Below are 20,856 nucleotides of genomic sequence, written 5' to 3'. Positions count from 1 at the left end.
TTGACATATTATATTCAAATCGAGCATTTCGACGAGAGGAATTCAACAAACATAAGCTCCATTAATTCTGTGGTCATTAAGGCCCTCAAATAATTAAAAAGCTCCATATGATCAATGACGAACAACATAAACCGCCCGATTAGCTGCTTGAGGAAGTTATTTGCCAAAAGATCAAAATGACTCCACTCATAGGTTATAAATAGACCCATTCTCTTTACTTGAAAGGGGGGGGGGGAGTGAATTTTGGAGCCTGATTTAAACTGAAGACCTTTCGATAAATTCTTACCTCTGTAACCACCGACCACCGTCAATTACTGCCGATAATAACCACCTATAATATTTTTTTTTTCAACTCCTACTTTCGAAATGATATATCCCAATTATAGCTGTAATGTGCAAAGCTGTTTTCAACTTCCGACGACAACTTCAGGCCTCCGTATTCGCTTTCCACCTTCCGTCGACCACCATCGATCGCCATTGTTTGCTTTTGCTAGCCGCTGTCGGCAACCTTTGCTTACTAATGTCGTGTATGCAATACAAGTATAACAAATAACGCGGTATTGAAGATTCAACGATAACATTCGATGAGCACTGTTTATTGAAGCGTTGTGTCTGATGTAAAATTAAACATTCTATTGCCATTGTGAGAAAATAGTGTATCTTCGTATCTACTCACTTATAATGGATTATTTCGATTGGGCTAGACATTCTGATTTTCTTTCTTTTTGGGTTTTTTCACGTAAAAAATTATGGTACCTTCTCTTGCTACCTTTTTGTTATTCATCTGGTTTATGGATCTTCGTGCAATACTAAGATGTTAAATAGTCACTCTACTATTGCGAATTTTTTGGCACACAACTATGCTTATGTTAGGTTTAGATTTTAGTTTTACATTCTATTCAACATTAACCCAATCACTAGGATAGTCATTTAAGAGCCCAAATGAAGGAACTCCTTTACTATAAGATGGAATCCTATAGACTAAGGAAGAATGCTTTGACCTCATCAAACTTGAGCTCAACAACCATCTAGTTTTGCTCGATAATTTATCTTTCAAGAAGTTTATAGGAGATCGTATAATTTTTTTTTTTTTTTGAAAACGTAAATTTTCAAATTTCAAATATTGAAGGGTATGAGTTTTGAATGACCGAATTGACAAATATCAAGTGCAATCATCTCATTACATCTCATCAATAAAGTATTTGGTTATTGTAAACTTTACGTGACATATCTACGGCAAAGGCTAGGAGTCAGATGGGGAGCAGTGTCGACCCCGTAGATTGAAAATCGTTATTGAGATGTTTTTTCTAAGAAAATTGGATTGAATTTTATTGCAAGATTTCAGGTCTAGTTATGAGCAAAATCATTGCAGGAGTTAATATAAAAACATACATATACATTCTAAATTGACTCCACCATAGAAGGAAATTTATTCCTGAACTTTATATTTAAAGATAATTCCGTCAAAATTTATATTAATCCGAACTTACTTTATTTTAAAATTTAAACTTGTAGTTATCCTCCTGTAAACTTGATCTCCATTTTCCCTGATCTCATTTATATGATGTTTGATTCATCATGATTTCTCTCATGGACTTTTGGTGACATCTTCGATCTCAACCCTGTGATGACCATTATAGCTGGTCTCCAAGAAATCAGGTTATCTGAAATCAAATGTCATGATCCCTTCATGATTTGATGTTTGAATTATGCGGGTAGCTTCATTATAAGTTTCTTTTCAATAGATGGTTGGATTTACCATTCCTTTTATGGTCTTATCACTATTTTATATTGCCTTTGAGGCAAGCCTGAAAATTGATTTTTAATACGCATCTAGAAGCAAAATGGTGGTCGTTTGTTCTGGTGTTCTATCCATATTTCTAAAGACTATCCCTGAGTTTGTGGGGATTTAAACTTCTGCATAGGTTTTTTTGGCCTATCTATTTATCTCTCTGTCTGTCTATATATATATATATATATATATATTCATCTCAACCTTTTTAACATCAGATTATTATTAAACAATTTCACATAGCATAATCATCTCTCAAGCATCTGTTGGTGAGCTCACTAGTTAGCGATGTTGGCGCATTGTTTCGTCATTTTGACTGTCTTTAAATATTGAACATGTGCTGTTATGTGCACCTTTGAAAGGTGCAGTGTTTTGTATATTGTACCATATGTTCTGGAAAAAAATATTACATCAGGACTTCAATCGCAGTGCGCCACGGTACGGTCCGGCTCCGCCATACATTAAACTATTTAGTTTTTATTATTCAGTGGGTCCGGACTGGACACGTGACATTGTGATTGGAGTTCTAATGCAATTTTGCATCTAGATTCCTGTTCTAATATTTTTTGTGTGCTGTCATGTGCACTTAAACAAACATTTATGGAATGGAGGGTTAGTGTTTGGTTTTTGGGACATTTACATATATACCCTCCAATTCCTATATATTTACATACCTAACAACTAATTTGGACATTTTACATCTATACCACCAAAATCTTTCAGATCTCATAAAAAAAGCCACTATCTTAACTTTTAAAAAGGGAAGTGCACATTTTTTTTATGTGTGCATAATGTGGTATATATATAACAATGAATTTTAGGTGTTAGACATGTGAATACATAGGAATTAAGTTGCATTTATGTACATCTTCCTTTGTTTTTTGTTTACAAAAGCATATATACCTTTCATGTGATGTCCCATTTCCAAGGACAAATAATTGATTGGGAACTTGGATTTTTTGCTTTAAAATGATTTAAACAGCTGCGGTTTGTTTTATTATTTTTTATTTCCTCTTGTGGTGCTCTTGGTATTTGTAGGCTTATATTGATCCAATGTCTGCAGGTTTGTGATTTTGGCCTTTCACGCTTAAAGCACAGTACTTTTCTGTCATCTAAATCTACTGCTGGAACAGTGAGTACCATTCTCAGTATCAAGTTGTTTTATCACATTTTTGTGAATGCTTCCTTAGTATTGGCAAGCTTGGTAAACCTCATTACATTTTTCTTATGAGCTAAATACAAATTCTTTTTCCTATCAGCCGGAGTGGATGGCACCAGAGGTTTTACGTAACGAACCATCCAATGAAAAGTAAGTTCTTGGCTGATTCCATTTTATTGAGTTGTCTTATTTTGCTTAATGACGTGCATTATTCTCTATCATTTTAGTGGTTTTTTATATATTAGTCTGCATGAATATTTTAATTACTCTTTTTAGTTACCTAGATGGAAATTGTCATTTGATTAAGCGCAGAGGGCATATTTTCTTTTTGTTGATGCTCACAGTTTGAAAAGGCCTTGAGAGGGCTAGATAAACTTTTTTGCTTTGTATTCAACTGAAATATTTTATGTTAGCAGATGCGGACAACCTTTTTTCAAAATGACAGGCTAGAGTTAGAATATAAAACATGCAAAATAGAAGCAGGAAAAATAAAATAGTTGTCATGTATACCACCTATAGTTAGGAAAAACTTGAACCACATCTTGGCCCTCAATTTTCTTTTTTCTGCTTTGTAGTGTTTCAATTTTTTTAGTAGCGTTTTGATTTATTATTTAAAATATCATTTCTTGTCTCAAGTGTTTTAAAATTGTTTTATTTGAAATTTCCTTCTATGGAACTATAGGGTCATTAAAATGCAATTTTGATAGTTGACAATTGACATGATGAAATTTACTGATTGAAAATTATAGTCAGTTATGTTATATCCGTGATTCTGTTTAATCATAATTGTAAAAGATGGCTTCCTATCTCTGTGTCACAGAGTAAAACCATATTCCATTTCCATTGACTTCTTTCATGGGTTTCGAGTAGGAAAAGGATAGGTGTAGGCAGATGCTTTACCTGTCAGCGTTAAATTTTCACAGGCATGCTGTATGATTTTGCATGATGATTTCACCGTGCGGGTGGAAGATGGGCAGGGTGGGCCATGCTTGCGGTTTCACTGGTCATCTTGCTGCTAGGATAGTTCTTCTGCTAATTTTGGCTCTGCAATAAATGAAATATTACTTATTTAATTTATTATATTGATACAACAACAAGCCTTTATCCCACTAAGTTGAGTCAGCTACATAAATCGTTTTTCTCCATTGTGTCCTATTGAGTGTCAAGCTTAATCCAATCAGGCAAACTTTCCATTCTTCCTCTATATGCCAAACCTAGCCACCGAACTGAATAAGAATTTTGTAAATTATAAATTAGGGAACAAACCCACATAAAAAACATGCAGTGCTAGGATCAAACTGGATTTTTCCTTGAGAGTACAAAATGAATATTTGTTTTAAAAATATCTTGGAACAGGGAATCACGATGGGTGGGAACCTCGGCTGAAGGTTGCATCCGATCGCGCCAGTGCCTTTTGTTGCATCAATCGCGACAGCTTTTCGGGCAGAAGGAGATTCAAGAGTCTATGGGGACGAACGAGTTGATTATGGGGTGAGCTAAACTTATGGGAGAAGGGAAATCAATATGGGCCGAGGAAGGGAACTCAACCACCACTTCATGGGTGGAGTGAACTTCAGTCAAGAAAATTAAGAAATAGACTCATGCATAAGGAAGCTAAAGATATCGATCTTTGAAGGAGAGGATACCTATGGTTGGATTTATCGTGTGGAGAGATACTTTGTTATTAATTGACTGACGAAGGAAAAAAATTGATGGTGGCAGCTAGGGGTGCAAACAAGTTGAGTCGAGCTCGAGCCACCGCCGACTTGAGCTTGAGCTTGATTAATTTAATCGGTTCGAGCTCGAGCTTAGTTCTACGAGTTCGAGCCGGCTTATGAGGAAATTTGTTTAGCATTAAATAGAGAAAAAAACATTAATTTAAGCTAATGTTGTAATTAAATGATAAATGGAATGAGCATTTATGAGATAATTAATAAGAAATCACTTGATATAAAATGTAAAATACCAGTTTTCAAAATTTTTTAATAATTTAAAGATTTTTTTTTTGAAATTTTAATATATTTTAGGTATATTTTTTATTAGTTATTTTTTAAATGAGTTGACTCACGAGTTAATGTGTCAGAGCTAGATTGAGCTTGGTTTGTTAGCTCATCAAGCTCAGTTCACGAGCCATTTATTAAGTCAAGCTTGTGTCGGCTCACGAGCTAGCTTGACTCACTTACATCCCTAACGACAACCTTGTGTTTCGAAGAGATGGCTTTAGCATGGTATCAATAGAGAGAACAACGTCAACCAATCAGAGTTGAAAAGAATTTAAGGGTTGATTGATGGAGCTTTTCAGAACTGCGCGGGAGGGGATTTACACGAGTAGTTATTTGCATTGTTTTAAGAAGGGTCCGTCATGGATTATATGGATGCCTGTAAATGCTATTCGACCGTTTGAGAGGGATATGAAATGTAATATTGGAAGGAAACTTCATGAAGGGGTTGAAGCTAAAGATTCAGGCAACATTTTGTCTGTTGAGGTCGCAAGGATTGGGGAAACTATGGAATTAGCTCAATTGATGAAGATAAAAATGTAATTGAATGGACTAATAGGAGCGACATAGTTGGAGCGCCATATCGAAATGCTTTAACCACGTCGGTACAAAAAAATCAAATATTAGGATTCCAGAGAAAGGCTCCATGGGACATAAATAATCAGCCACGACTGGGAGTGATCTCAAACGTTTTACAGAGACAAAGATTCAAGAGAAGTGCACCAATGGGCTATTTTTTATGTGATGAGAAGTTTGCCTCAGGATACCGTTGCAAGTATCGGATTTTGTAGATTTTCACAGTGTGTAATGAGAATACAAGGGATGAAAAGATGAGGAGGTTGTGGTGGAGGAGGAACACACTCACTTGAATTTGTAGGAGTTTCATTGAACTCATTGATGGGGTTCACACCAAACCACACTATGAAACATCGGGGGATAGATTGGGGAGCAGGATATAGTGGTGTTGGTAGATAGTAGTGCCGCACAACTTCATCTTCATTCAAGTAGTGGAGCAATTGGAACTTGAGATGATCGACACAAGAAACATGTAATGATGAGGAAGGGATTGATGGAGAAGATTTGAGGAGTTTGTAAAGGTCTGATTTCAACATTGCAAAATATTCAGGAGATTGAGAAAAATTTCCCTTTGGATTTAGGGATCATTAATATTATAGTGGGTATGAAATGGTTGCAATCCTTAGGGGAGACAAGTATATTAGGAACTCATGACAATGGAGTTTTAAGAGGGAGACAAGAGGGTAGTGATTCGTGGTGACCTAGTTTGTGCAAGATCTTTGTGACACTAAGGCCATGATTAGAGAAATTCATGAATTAGGGTTTGGATTCTTGATTGAGTTGCATAGCATAGAAGAGATACATGATACAGAGTTGGCAAAGATTTCGACACCAGCCCAATGGCTCTTACAATAGTTTGCAAAAGCTTTCCAATTGTCATGCAGATTGACTCCTTGGAGGAAACATGAGCATAAGATAAACCTGTGACCAGGGGTTTCTCCCATCAGTGTGTGATCATACCATTACCTATAAGTGTAGAAGGACGAGATCGAGAGATTGATCTGAGAAATGTTGGAGGCAGGGTCCTACAAACTAGTGTGAACCCGTTTTCTAGCTAGGTCTTGTTAGTGAAAAAGAATGATGGGAGTTGGTGTTTTTATATGAATTATTAGGCAGGCAATGAATAAGAAAATCGGTACCTGACAAATTTCCTATCTCGATTATTGATGAGCTGCTCGACAAGTTGTTTGGTGTTGCAATATTTTCTAAGATTGACTTGAAATCAGGATACCATCAAATTCAGATGCGGACATCAGATGTGCACAAGCTGCTTTTCAAACTCATGAGGGTTTCTACAATTCTTTTATTATGCCATATATGCTCACCAATGCCCCAACTACATTTCAATCACTGATGAACAAAGTGTTTTCGCCTTTCCTCTAGAAGCTTATGATGATGTTCTTGACGATATCCTAGTATACAACCGCTCCTTGAAAGACCACATTGTTCCAAGGTGTTGAGAGTACTTGGTGAGCACCAGTTCTATGCTAACTTGAAGAAGTGTTCGTTTGCCTAATTGATGCTGGAGTACTTAGGACATATGGTGTCAGCTGTAGGGGTGTCGACAGATTAATCGAAGGTGGCGGTTATGCAGGATTGGATAGTATACAAGACCTTGACGGGGGTTAGAGGATTTATGGGATTTACATGAAACTATTGGAAGTTCTTGAAAGGTTGCAGCTCAATTATGCGGCTGTTGACAGAGCAATTGAATTAGGATAACTTTTTTGGGGGGGGGGGGGGGCCACCCAAACTTAAGTTAAAAGAGGGCTATGATAAGTGTACCGGTGTTGCCGTTATCTGACTTCAGTCAACCTATCATTTTAGAGACGGATACTTTATAGGCTTTCGGTTAGGCACAATCCTTATGCAGTGTCAACGATCCATCAATTATTTTAGTTAAGTGTTGTCTGTGAGAGCCAAAGTAAAGTCAGTTTATGAGTGGGAGCTTATGGTGATTTTTGCTTGCTATTTAGAAATGCCGACCATACTTGGTGGGGTGACATTCTATAACACGCAAGGATTAGCACAACCTTAAAATTTTTTTTAGAATAACTTATGATGACTGAGAAACATCAGTGGTAGCTATCTAAACTAATGGGGTGTGAATTTGAGGTTAAGTATTTTCCAAGATTAAAGAATATGGCCGTTGATGCCTTATCACGACGGATGGAGGAACTTCATTTGTTGGCATTATCAGTCCCTTTAGTTTTAGATTGGGAGGTCTTGAGGCAAGAGAGTGAGGCAGATGAGGAATTGGGCAAGATCCAATCGGCTTTATTGAATGGTTAGAGCAACTATCCCGATTATTCATTGAATGAACCATGTTTACTATATTAGGGATACTATGTATTATCTCAAAATTCAATACTCATACCAAATTTTTTATGGGAGTTTCACTGCAACACTATCGAGGATATTTAAGCGTGCTCAAAACATACTGGAGGATAGCACCTGAATTGTATTGGACAAGAATGAAAAAAGATATGGATGACATGATTTCAAGGTGTGATGTATGTCAACAACACAAGTAACATGGTATTAGGGCTCGGTGTTTGCTGCAACCCTAGCAATACCTGAGAAGGTATGTGAGGAGGTGTCAATGGATTTCATTGAAGGCTTAGCTTGGTCAGAAAAAATTATGGTTATCTTGGTGGTGGTGGATCAGTTTAGCAAGTATGCTCATTTTATACCTCTACGTCATCCATATGCTGTTGTTTTTGTTGTTGCTATTTTAATATAGGAGGTTTTTCTTTTGCATGGGATTATATAATCGATAGTGTCGGATCGAGACGAGGACTTTTTGAGTCATTTTTACAGGGAGCTATTTAAAATGCAATGAACCATGTTGAAGAAGAGTACACCGTTCCACCGACGGGCTGATGGACCTTTCGATGTGGAGACTTATTTATGTTTCTTTTTATCCGACACACCTTAGCAGTGGGCTAAATAGTTATTCTGGGCAGAATAATGGTATAACACCTCGTATCATACAAATTCTTAGAACACTCTTTAAAATCTTGTATGGTTGTGATCTACCCCATTTGATGCAATATGGACACAACACTACGCCGATGTCTTTGGTGAATCAGTACTTGGAAGTGAGGCGGGGAGCTGGCAGAATTTAAGGGACATTTATTGAAAGCTCAACTATTTATGAAGAAACAAGTTTATAGACATTGAAGGGATGTGCAGTTTGCGTAGGAGATATGGTGCACCTAAAACTTCGACCCTACCGACATAAAATTTTGGCTAGATGCAAGAATGAGAAGCTCTCCCATACTATTGATCCTTATAAGATCACTATGCGTGGTCAGGTGACTTAATGTTTAAAATAGCCACCTTTGTCGAGACTCCATTTAGTGTTCCAAATATCGTAGCTAAGACGTACTATTGGTGATAATGTGCCATCTTTTTCGCCTACCCCTATTTTAACTGAGTATAAGGAAGTTCTCTTGGTGCCACTTGAGTTAAAGGGGGGCATTTGGAGTCGACAGGTGGGAAAGAATTGCTGATTAAATGGAAAAGGTTGTCAGATTATGACGTCACGTGTGAGCCGTATGAGTTGATCTAATAATAGTTTCCTCTCTTCCACCTTGAGGACAATGTTTCTTATTGGGAGGGCAGTGATGTTAGACTTGCACCTACGACACCTTCCGCATGGTGCATCACTGAGTCGAGTAGTCCCATACCCATGTGGAGCCAAAAAAAATTATTTGAAGGCCTATTTTTGGCATTAGATTAAAAGGGAATTTAGTCATTTGTTAGTTATTATTGTTGGGCCTAAATAGGGCTCAGGATTAGGGTATGTGATTGTTGTTTTAAATTTTAGGAGTTGGGGCTTGGGAGAGAATTGCCTATTTCTCGAATTGTAGGTTTATCTTTTATGCATTTGGGATTGTATTGTTTTGTGTCGATAGATTAAAATATTTTATTTGCCCAAATCTCTCGTCTCCTTCCTATCACAGTCTAGCAAGAAAATCACAAAATAGCCGCCTTAAACGATCTCAAAGGTATCATCCAAAAACAACGCGTTTTGTGTTGAGGTTAAATCATATCACTTTGTGGAGGTTCAGATTTTATAAACCCCTTAAATAACTTGTACTTCGACAAACTAGCCTTTTTGTTTGATTGTCAAGTCCCAGAATACCCTCCTGCAACTTTCTAATATTTCTTGTCTCCCCCCGTTTTATATTTTCTGTCTCCTGTTTTTGACTTCCCTATTTTATGAGCAGGTATTTATGGAATAATTGGCATCTTTTACCCCTATTTAAGTTTATAAATTATGAAAGAGCCTTTAGATAGTATCATCCCTCAAAATGATTCTCTGTTGTATTTTACACAGATGTGATGTCTATAGTTTTGGAGTCATCCTATGGGAGCTTGCAACACTGCGCAAACCTTGGAGCGGTATGAACCCAATGCAGGTTGTTGGTGCCGTCGGCTTCCAGAATCGACGGCTCGAAATTCCCAATGAAATCGACCCTCTAGTTTCCAGAATCATTTGGGAATGCTGGCAAATGTAATTTTTTTTTTTTTTTGCATAAAAACACAAATTTGCATCCTTGTCTCTCACTTTTATGACTCATTTTATTTCTATTTCAGGGAACCAAGCTTGCGCCCTTCTTTCGCGCAGCTCACAACCGCTTTAAAGTCCTTGCAGCGCCTCGTCGTCTCCCCTCACCATGACTCCCAGAATCCGATGGCATCGCAGGAGATTCCGGTGAACTCGACGCCATGATATTCTCTTCGAATTGTGAATAATTATACCAATATTACTTATTTTGATGTATAGAGTAGAATTATTTAAGAAAAATGTTAAGTCTTCTGTACAAAGGTTTGAGAACTATATAGTCATCCTGTGGTTAATTTGCCAGGTGCAGCTAAAGGGAATTGCTTGTTTATTGTACAGTGATTGGGCTGTCAGTGGCTTCAAATGTAAAATGTCTTACAGGAATTTATAATTATTTTGTTTTTTTTAGTGTTTTTGGAAAATTGGCATGTTTTTAGTGAATGAATATTGTTACTTTGGAGGAGAATAATGCATCTGTCATCTAATGATTCAAATGTATTCTATATATGTATATGAATGGCCTTCCTTATTCCTTATTTATGTTATAATGCTGTTATATATTATTTTACCTATGCATTAGAAGATGTATTTCACTTTTTAGAAATTAAATTAATGGTATTTTCTATGAGATGTGAAAATTTGGGTGTTATAAATATAAAATGTAATTTCAGGTGCTATATATATATATTTCTAAAGGATTTGTCAGAGCCTATTATATAATTTTCAACCACTCCTAATGTGCCAAACAATTCGAGTACCGCCCTCCTTAATGCTCATGTAGTCATAGGGGGATTCAAACCCCCGATCCGAGGAGTCTTTCACCAAAGATGTCAATCAATAGGTCTAAGTACATGACACACATAGATATATATATCTATGTGTGTGTGTACCGAGTGTAGGTGACTGCTCTGCGTAAGTCCCCTCTCGACTTGGATTCGAAGTTGCACATGGGATTGGCTGGGGGTCCACCCTTCGGCCAATCCTTATATATATATGTATGTATGTATGTATGTATGTATGTATATGCAAAAACAAAGAAATTGGATGATATGTATGCAAATATCCCATAAAAGTATTATATGAACATGTTTTATTTGGGGCCCCTCATTCATTAAATGGATAATTACATAAATAATTAGGCAGGTAAAAAAGGATTTAGAAGAGATTCAAGCAAATAATAATAATTATAACAAAAAAAAATGTTGATATTAAATCAAAATCCCAACAATATGTAGCATGCCCATCAATTCCACAGTGAAATTGATTCTCTCAATCTTAAATGAATCTAATTCTAATTTGGCTTCTCTTGTTCTTAAACGCAATCACAATCCAGTCCTCTAAACCATAATCACGTGACAATTCTCATGGCTTTCCATACTGCACGTATGCTTCTCTGCATGCATGATTCTGATGAGACAAATGACGTATTTAATTGATTTGTCTTCATCATTGGTATTACAATACTAATAATAATGAAATAATTTTATGGAGATTTACATACATGCCACCCAATTCTTATGTATTTACTTATATAACACTTGAATTAAAATTTTACATTTATACCACCCAAATCTTTCATATCACATAAGAAAATACCATCATTTTAACTTTTTAAGAAGTGATATACATATTTTCAAGTATATAGCTAAGGTGGCATGTATGTAAGAAATTGAGTTAGGTGTCATGTATGTAAATATAAAGGAATCGAGTGGTGGATATGCAATTGTTGAATTATTGTTTTTTGATTATTTGATGTGGGACTAATGCATTGATACTTCGCACGCCATGCTCATGTTGGTTTTATGTAGGGGTGATTGATGTTTGTTGATGTGCAGATTAATAAGTTATGGGCACAAGTAATGCATGCATGAGCATGGGTCATATTCGAATTATAAAGACTGATTTTAGATTTAAGTGGAAATTATATATTTTTAATTTCTTCTCTATATTGAATTTAATTTATAAAAATGTGTTCAAAATATAATATTTTTCTAGGGAGTTTGAAATATTTCAATATGCTTTTTTATAAATATGTTAAAGTCATTAAAATTGATGTGAGCTAGAACTATTATGATGATTGATAATGGTTGAGTTTATTATCATAACATTACTAAAATTTCTCACATGCATATACAAATAAATTATATTTTTTTTATAAAAAATAAATAAAAGAAAATCAAGGGCCCTACATCAATTGGGATATATCCATTATGTTATTTGAAGCTTACAACGATGCTCGAATCTCCTTGATCACTTTATTACAACTATTTCTCAATCTCTCCTCCATATGTTAAGCACCTAAATTTATATTTTTTTAGTTGAGATCACACTTCCTTAGTCCACTTTGTCTCCCTTCGTCTCATGAGAACAAATTAGCTAATTACCCACCCTTATGATGTTCTTCCTTGATTGTCCTTAAAGTCTACCGATACTTAGGTTCGATTGTTTATTCACTTGGTCTTCCCTCCTTACACGAGAATGATCAAGTTGACAATGACTATCATCTTCTAACTTTTGATATTCCCTATTAACTATTATCAAACATTTAGTTACCAGCTACCGACTATCAACCATTGATGTGCGATGTTTTTCTTATTGGTTGCTAGTTTGTTATTCTATTGAGATAATGACTGAGTTAATTGAACTCAATGGACATATTTTTAATGTTCTTTGTAGCATTGCTAAATGTCTATCAATGGTTAACATTTATCTTTAATTATGGATGTTGAAAACAAATCTCTAAGTCACACATTCTCTGCACCTCCCATCTTAAAAGGTGAAAAACCAAGCTAATTGCTCACCATTTTAACTCTTTATGTATCATGTTATGCTTGTCAACAATCGATGTATTTTAGACATTAACATCTGATGCTCTTATTTCTAGCCTTTAAATGTTACTTAACTCTTAATGTATCATGTTAATCATTGCTCAATGCTTGCCAACAATCGATGTATGTTAGATATTAACATCTGATGCTCTTATTTCTAGCCTTTAAATTTTTCTTTTAATTGGGATAACAAATAAGTTGAATATCAATCATAATCTTACTTTTTATGCTTTGAATCTAATATAATTTAATGTTTGCTAAATTAAGGCCAACATTCAATCAATTATTTATCAACATTGGATGTCATCTTTCTAGTTATTTAATCTACTTTCGTGCATAGAACAATCAAGCTGCTATCGTTAGTCATCTCACTTTTAATGTTTCTTTTCAATTATCATTTGATAGTTGTTCCGGTATCCATCATCAACTCACATTTTACACCCATCTTTTTGATTGCCCTATTCCTACTCGTATGGATAACAACTAAGTTAATTACATCCATCCTCAAAATTGTGATACCTATATCAGTCAACATGTATTCTTTGATGATATCTCTAATCAAATAAAATGTTTAATATAATCATAAGAGACTTCTTCTATAGTTTATATCTATTATATTGTATTATTTTCTTTCTTGTTTGGTGGAATGATGTTTTTATAATCCTTGACTCATAATAATGATATTATTTTATTTATCATGTTTGTTTGTTTTTTTTTAAGTTTTCAATATATAAAATCACATGTCGTCTCAACATTCCACTTATATAATTATGTTTGAGATTGTCAGATTACTTTTAGTTATTGGATTATTTATTGAATTATTGCTACTATCATATTGTATTCAACAAGCAACTCTAGTGAAGACTACAACTAATTAAAAATGAAGGGTGTAAAATGAAGGATATTAGATGTTGCAGATATAAATACAATGTACACAAACTAAAGTTGGTTTCATGGTCTTTTGTAGGTGCTAATGGGCCTTCATGGCCTACTAGATCTATTTTTTTTTTTAAACATGAATATCTTCAAAATGCTATGAGCCCATATAATCGACGAATTGTATCCACCGATCATATATATCGATGTGATAGCAACAAACTATTCTCATTGAAAAGATCTAACGAGTTCTTCCACCAAGCTCTCCTGCAAATTTCAGGTTCCTCCGTTGAGCTCACTTGCATGTGTCAAGATCTGTTGTTTTCATTCATTTCTCCTTTTATTTTTAAAGAAGCCACTCATGTGTTCATTCATTTCTCCTTTTATTTTTAAAGAAGCCACAAGTTTTTTTTATCTTCATATACTTCCCTTTTCCGAATAATTCTCTTCTGAATCATGTGAATGGCCAGGAGAAGAGATGTATCAGAAAAGAGGGACATAAGACAAAGCTGGAGAAACAAGAGAATGAACGTGGAGATCCTCCGTGCGACAAACCTCACAAGGATATGTCAAACATATACGTTCAAACAAGATCAGATCAAAATAGCTTGTGTCAAATATCAGGAAAAGAATGCCTACAAAAGCTATCCACAACTAGAGATTCATGTTTGTTTGTCTGTTGTGAAGTTTAGAGTGCTTTCAATGGGACATAACCCACTTGTTTAATTACATCTTGGAGGTTGCCTGAGAATACTCTTGATTCAAAGGAGTTTTACTTACATTAGTAGTGACGACTAGCACAGAGCCATGAAGGATGATTATTTCATAAAGGAATGCCTCGATGCTTTTGAAGCTCTTGCTAAACCATGGAGCGGAGAGTGAGTCTCTCATGGTCCCAACATAGGTAACATAGTCATCGTCATACGGAGCCTGCAAATAGTCGAATCATCCCGACGTGGAGTCTTGATATGTCAAAGAACACCTGGGTCATAAGGGCAGAGGAAAAATCATCAAATCTCAAATGGGCGACACCTCATCAGCAATCAGATCATCGAGATGATACAAATGAAGGCACAAGGAACGACATGGCTCAACAGGAGTAGTCAAAGAAAGGGAGGTGTAATTATTAGAAGGTAGAGGTAGTCGGGTCGGGGTATCGCAGACCTGTCAGCACAAGCCACTATAACCATAAGTCTACCGGTCATGAAAGTAGTCAACCCAATATGTCTAGAGATCCTCGGTTAGCAATATGTGACTTGTGTCTTTCGTTGGGACCTCAGTAGCCCTAAAGTCATAGGAAGGGAAATCTATCATATGATTATTTGGTGGAGCTCCAAGAGGTGAAACTTATACCCCCTGAAATGACAAGAGATGCCTCTTAAAAAGAATAGAAAGGGAGCTTCGGCTACAAAGTTGGAAACATTCCAAAAAACGGACTTACTCTGTCTGGGTCGGGGACCTTCTAATGACCTAAGCGCACTATACAACAATCTAAGTAGAAATCTATGCTAGGCCAGTCGGGATGGGATGCCTCTTGAAAAGAATAGAAAGGGAGGTTCGGCTACAAAGTTGGAAACATTCCAAAAAACGAACTTACTCTGTCTGGGTCGGGGAGCCTTCTAATGACCTAAGCGCACTATACAACCATCTAAGTAGAAATCTATGCTAGGCCAGTCGGGATGGACACATGTAAATGATACAGTTATCTAGAGTGTTCTTTAGATATTGTGAAGGTTTTCACCTTCTTTAGTATCTAATCTATTATAAAGATCACTAAAAGCAGTTTTTTTAATGTCACATATTATTCTTTTAGACTACCTATGTGCCATTTTATCTTTTTTTTTCAGTTCTCTAAGCTTTTACATATAAAACACATAACTTTACTTCTTATATTTTATCTTTTCTTATACATTATTATTCCACCACAAAGTATTTTTATTTATAGAAAATTTTTTCTTTTGATTCTTCAAGTATATCTTTTGTCACTTTTTTGATAATGTTTATTATTTTATCCCACATAGAATTTGTTTCTTCATGAACAACCCAAATCTTGAAATCTTGAAGTTTACTCATAAAAATAATTTTATTTGTGTTCTTTAGGTGATCCCATAGATTATTTCTAATATTCATTATTTTACAACTTCTCATCTTAAAATCTAGAATTAATAATCGATGTTGAGTACTTAAATTCTCACTTGAAATGAACTTAAAATCGTTACATTCTCGACAATCTCTTCCTCTCTTAAGAAAATAATCAATATGTGTTTTATTAGATATATTTTTATAACTAATGATATGCTCATCTCTTTTCTTGAATAAAGTATTAGAAATAACAAAATTATACACTAAAGCAAAATTTAATATGCCTTTACCTTCTTCATTAATTACTCCAACGCCGTAGCCACCATGAATATTTCTAAAATCTTCTACCACTCTACAGACATGTACATACATGTACATTTAAATCTTCTCCAATAAATCTCCTCCAATAAATTTTTTTTTCAAGAGGTTGTATTAATTCTTCTAAGACATTTTAGAAATTTTCTTTAGAATCTATATCTAAACTTGCTCGAGGAGCATAAAGGCTTAGAATACTAAAAATTTTAGTAGCAACAAAAATCTTAAGTGCTATAATTTTATCTCCAATTCTATTAATTTTGACAACATTATCTTTCAAACTCTTATTTATAATTACACCAACACCATTTCTAAACACCATTTCTAGTGTGACTCTCTAGTGTGACTCTTATCTCAATACCAACGTTTAAAATTTAAGCTATCAATTTCCTTAACCTTTTCTCCAACCCATTTAGTTTCATAAATACATAAGATAGTTATCTTTTTGTTCTCATAATATCAACTAATTCCATTGATTTTCCTGTGAGAGTACCTATATTCTAAGACCTTATCCTAACATTAGTTTCATGGATTAGCTTCTTTACCCGCATTCGTCAGTAATGTGGAAATCCTTGTATATTTGACCATATGCCTGGACACTGGTGTAGCCACCCTTGCACACTTCTCACTATCTTCAGGTCATATGTCATATCGCTTCCAGGGGATGCCGTAGCTTCTACACAATGATAAAAAAAGATTCATATCATGATTTTTCGACAAATTTATGCTGGTTGTCGCTACCTAAAACAACCCTCAACTTTTCACATTCGGGGCTTGGGACCCAATAATGAAAATGTTAAAACAAAAATAAAAATAAAATATACCAAAAATTAAAAATAAAAATACACTAACAATAAAAAAAAAGATCCCAAAAGGCCCTTGAATGTTAAAAAATAATAAATATGTTTTATAGTTAAACAATGTTCTCTTAGATGTAATTTGACATGTCAAGAATGACTACTACTAATAAAAAATTTTAAACTTTATTTTAATTACAATATTCACAATTTTTTTTATTTCAAAATTAAATTTAAATTCAATTAATACATGTAAAAATCAATACACATTGAAAATAGTCAAAACACATCCCTTAACTTTACTAATTAACAAAGCTAAGGAGGAGAACAACCACTTAATAAAATAATCAATTATTCAAAAAAAAAAAAATAAATAGTGTAGCAACTTTGAATAATATAAATTTTTTTCACAAATACATTTAAGTATTACAGAAGGAACCTTCTGAAATATATGTTTTAATTAAAAAATAGCTTTGAAATTGAAAAAAAATGGGGGCATCAGAGGGCTTCAGGTAGAAGGAGAAAACTGATTCATCCATCTTTGAGCTGAAACATAAGAAACCAAGCCTTCATATTTTTCTTACATAACATAATTACATCAATGATATGGTCTTGCAATATAAATTAAATATATCATTGTCAAAAACAAAAATATAAATTACTTGATAACTTGGTACATATGTGCATAAAATCACAATCATAAACTTAAATCATGTCTTTTTGAAAGTAAAACCAATAAGAAATAATTTATAAAGCCTAAATCTTAACTGATGGCTTAATTTACTTCAATAAATTTGCAGTATAGTCTAGTTAAGTTTTAGTAAATTGCATTTAACTCCCATCAAATTCAATAATTTTGCAATCTATGTTGGTCAAAAGTTCATCACAACATCCCCAGCCAAAGTTTTCCTTAAAAGAAAAAGAGAAGCTAAAGCATGGAAAGCATTCAAAAACTAACTTCATTATTCCAAACCTAAACAACCTTTTATTTTTAAGAGTCTTAGGCCACATTTGAAGGAGCTTCGCCGTTCCCTTAAAAGTCATGTTGGCAGGATGGAGGTCGGCATCAACATTTTACAACGACGAAAAAATTCTAATTTTGCGAACCAGCATCGGCCGACGCTAGAGAAATGAAGCTTAAGCAAACCGCAAGTCGCGGTTTGCCGCCTTAATTTCCGTCCAACACAAAGGAACCGGGAAGCCACTCCAAAGGAAGCCTTAGCTCTCCTCTACTTCTTCTTCGTCTTCAACACCGGCGAAACTTTGACCGCCGCCGCCGTCGAAGTAGAGAGATCACCCGACCTCCTCCTCAACATTTGCCTTATCCCATCCGCTACTAGAACTGCAGGGTTGGATTTGAACTTGTTACAGAATGACATGTGAGCTTTCAGAGCATCTTCAGTCTTTCCATTTCCTTTCTTCCAACCCTTCTTCATCTCTTCTCTTACGGCCTCCGAGCAGAGCCCGCAAAGCCATTTGCCCTCGAAGTTAGCCTTCACCTGGCTAATGTACTCCTGAGTACATTCTTCTCTCAATCCACAGCATTCACAGTTTGCTGAGTCTACCTCCATGAACATATATGAGAGTTTGAGAAAAGAGCTATGAAAGTAGAAGAAGAAGAAGAAGAGGTGTTGAGGGAGAGAGGAGAAGCTTTTTAAAGAAGGTTTCTTCAATTAGCTCCTTTGTTTAAGGGGGAGTGGTGGTTAGTGAAGTAAAGGAATAATGATAATTTTTTTTGTCAAAAAATATTATAATGATATATGATAAGGGCAAAATATGAAGTTATTCTTATGAACAAGGTGCTTTATAAAGGGAGAATAGGGCACTTTAGTCATTACCATCTCATTCAAGAGAAGTTTTTAGGATAATATATATGTTTTGAGGCATTTTAGGATACTTTGCTTGTCAAGTCTGCAAGCACATGTTTGTGGTGATTAGGGTTGATGTGAAAGCAAGTGATTAAGTGAAAAGCATTTTTTTAAGAAAATAAATAGTTCTTATTTTATATTGGTTTATAGAGAATAATTTTGCTAGAAGATATGGTGGGGGTTTGAGATCATTTTTTATTTTTATTTTTATTTTGTATTGTATATATTTTTATACAATACAAAAAAATGTGGTTTGTTGCTGCAAACAAAGTCAAATATTTTGTGTGTGTATGTATGTTTGTATGTATGTGTCACGTACCACGGTCTGTTGATTGACATCCACGGTATAATACCCCTCAGGTCGGGGGTTCGAATCCCCTTTGACACAATTGCCCTTAAAGAGACGGTACTCGAATTGTTAGGCACATTAGGTGTGGCTGGAGACTCGTATAATAGTCTCTGACCATTCTTAAAAACAAAAATGTATGTATGTGTATATATATAATATTATTTATCCACAATCACATTAATCACATGCGCCTAATCAAATAATTATATAACCAAAATTCAACAAGTTGAACTCGTTCAAATTTGCAAGTCTCCCATACAAGTCAACATATTCTCATGTCAAAAAAGAGAGCTCTCTTCTCCTAAAGAGTTCACACACTAAAGTCATCGATTAGATTGTCTGCTTAACAAACAGCTTTATCAAGCTCTTGTTATGTTATATACTGCATTTACTAACACAAAGATCATGCTTTTAGTTAATCACCCAAACGATATGAGTACTTCTAAGAAGAAGGGAATATTATGACATTATTCAAAATGATAGGTGAGGTTATGACATTTAATGAAAATAATGGCTGTTGAACAATCTCATTGTGGCAATTAACATCATCTAATTTGATTTCTATAGGGTCCAGTGGTCCTTAGTAGGTCTATGTTTGGATAGTTTACAGTAGATAGACATGGACATGTAAATATTATAAGAAATTAACTTTTGATGTCTCTCATCTATTCTATTTCGTTTGAATTTGATCATTTATCAATCGATGTCGTGCTTATGCAAGCGAATAGAATATGATTGAGGGTCTATTTGGGATGATTAGATATGATTGTCGGCATAATTTGTTGCGAATTTTTTTCTTCAATTAAATTTTTGCAAGCTTTAAGGAGTCGTAAATTTATTTATTGTCCAAAAAAGTTGGTGCGAGAACAATTTTGTAATTACGGTATGATTGTAGATTTAGATGTTAAAGCTAGGATATTAATTTTTCATAACTGATGCACATTTTGCTTACACTTACTGCGAAACACACAAATTGCACATTATGATGTTAGTCTTGATGTCTTTTTATGACACTCCAAAATTTCCTTGTAAAATCCTACAAATCAAAAGCTTCACTAAAGATCAAAGTTTAGTTGTTAGATATGTAGTTACATAAGATCTTAGTGGGATGTATGTAAATTTTCAATACACAACACCAAATTGAGAAATTGGGCAGAGTAGTTTATGCTAAAATGAAAGTGAATAGATCTAGTAAAGCATTAACAAATGTAAAATAGAAAAGATACATTTATATGATGATGTTGAGTGCTAGGGAAAGTTAGATGTGAAAGTGTAACTTGCAATATAAAAATAAATGTATTAACACAATCATACAAGCTAAAACATCTAATCTTTTTTTTTTTTGGTAGTTTTAAATGGAATTTAAATTAACCTTACTTGTGTTCAATATCCTTAAAAGTTAAATCTTAATCAATATATATTATAAAATGCCAAAAACTCACATTTGATTGTAGTCGTCAAGAATGATGATGTTGGACAATCCTTATTCGAGTTTTTATAAGTTCTCTACTCGAGTTCACCAAAGATGATACAAGAGTATCCACCTCTACATAATTGAAGAAAGTACTTTAGTGAAAAAATAACCCTTGGGTGAGAAGATGAAGGGGTCCAACCCGAATTGAGTCGGTTTTGGGGATGCAA

At 34.6% G+C, this 20,856-nt stretch overlaps 2 protein-coding genes across 2 annotated transcripts in view; one reads left to right on the top strand and one right to left on the bottom strand.

The window, feature by feature from the left end:
• LOC110018239 (serine/threonine-protein kinase EDR1-like) overlaps positions 1–10,559 on the top strand; it is a 36,842-nt gene extending 26,283 nt beyond the window's left edge. Inside the window, exons 10-13 of the mRNA XM_020715506.1 lie at positions 2,856–2,924; positions 3,052–3,101; positions 9,873–10,049; positions 10,133–10,559. Of these exons, the coding sequence (XP_020571165.1) occupies positions 2,856–2,924; positions 3,052–3,101; positions 9,873–10,049; positions 10,133–10,268 (432 nt within the window). The 3' untranslated portion in view covers positions 10,269–10,559. The remainder of the gene's footprint in view (positions 1–2,855; positions 2,925–3,051; positions 3,102–9,872; positions 10,050–10,132) is intronic.
• A 7,266-nt stretch (positions 10,560–17,825) lies between these two features.
• Positions 17,826–18,757, bottom strand: LOC110038940. Its single transcript, XM_020743874.1, has one exon. It carries the CDS (start codon positions 18,573–18,575, stop codon positions 18,228–18,230), a length of 348 nt encoding a protein of 115 aa, XP_020599533.1. The 5' UTR covers positions 18,576–18,757; the 3' UTR covers positions 17,826–18,227.
• Positions 18,758–20,856: the final 2,099 nt, after the last annotated feature.

This window comes from Phalaenopsis equestris, unplaced genomic scaffold (assembly GCF_001263595.1).
Source record: "Phalaenopsis equestris unplaced genomic scaffold, ASM126359v1 Scaffold000002, whole genome shotgun sequence".
Lineage (NCBI taxonomy): Eukaryota > Viridiplantae > Streptophyta > Magnoliopsida > Asparagales > Orchidaceae > Phalaenopsis > Phalaenopsis equestris.
The sequence above is the reverse complement of the archived record's forward strand: the minus strand, read 5'-3'. Positions and strand labels throughout refer to the sequence as shown.

Bases quoted from the DNA above. Each gene is read 5' to 3' on its own strand.
- LOC110038940 (XM_020743874.1), bottom strand. From the start codon at position 18,575: ATGTTCATGGAGGTAGACTCAGCAAACTGTGAATGCTGTGGATTGAGA.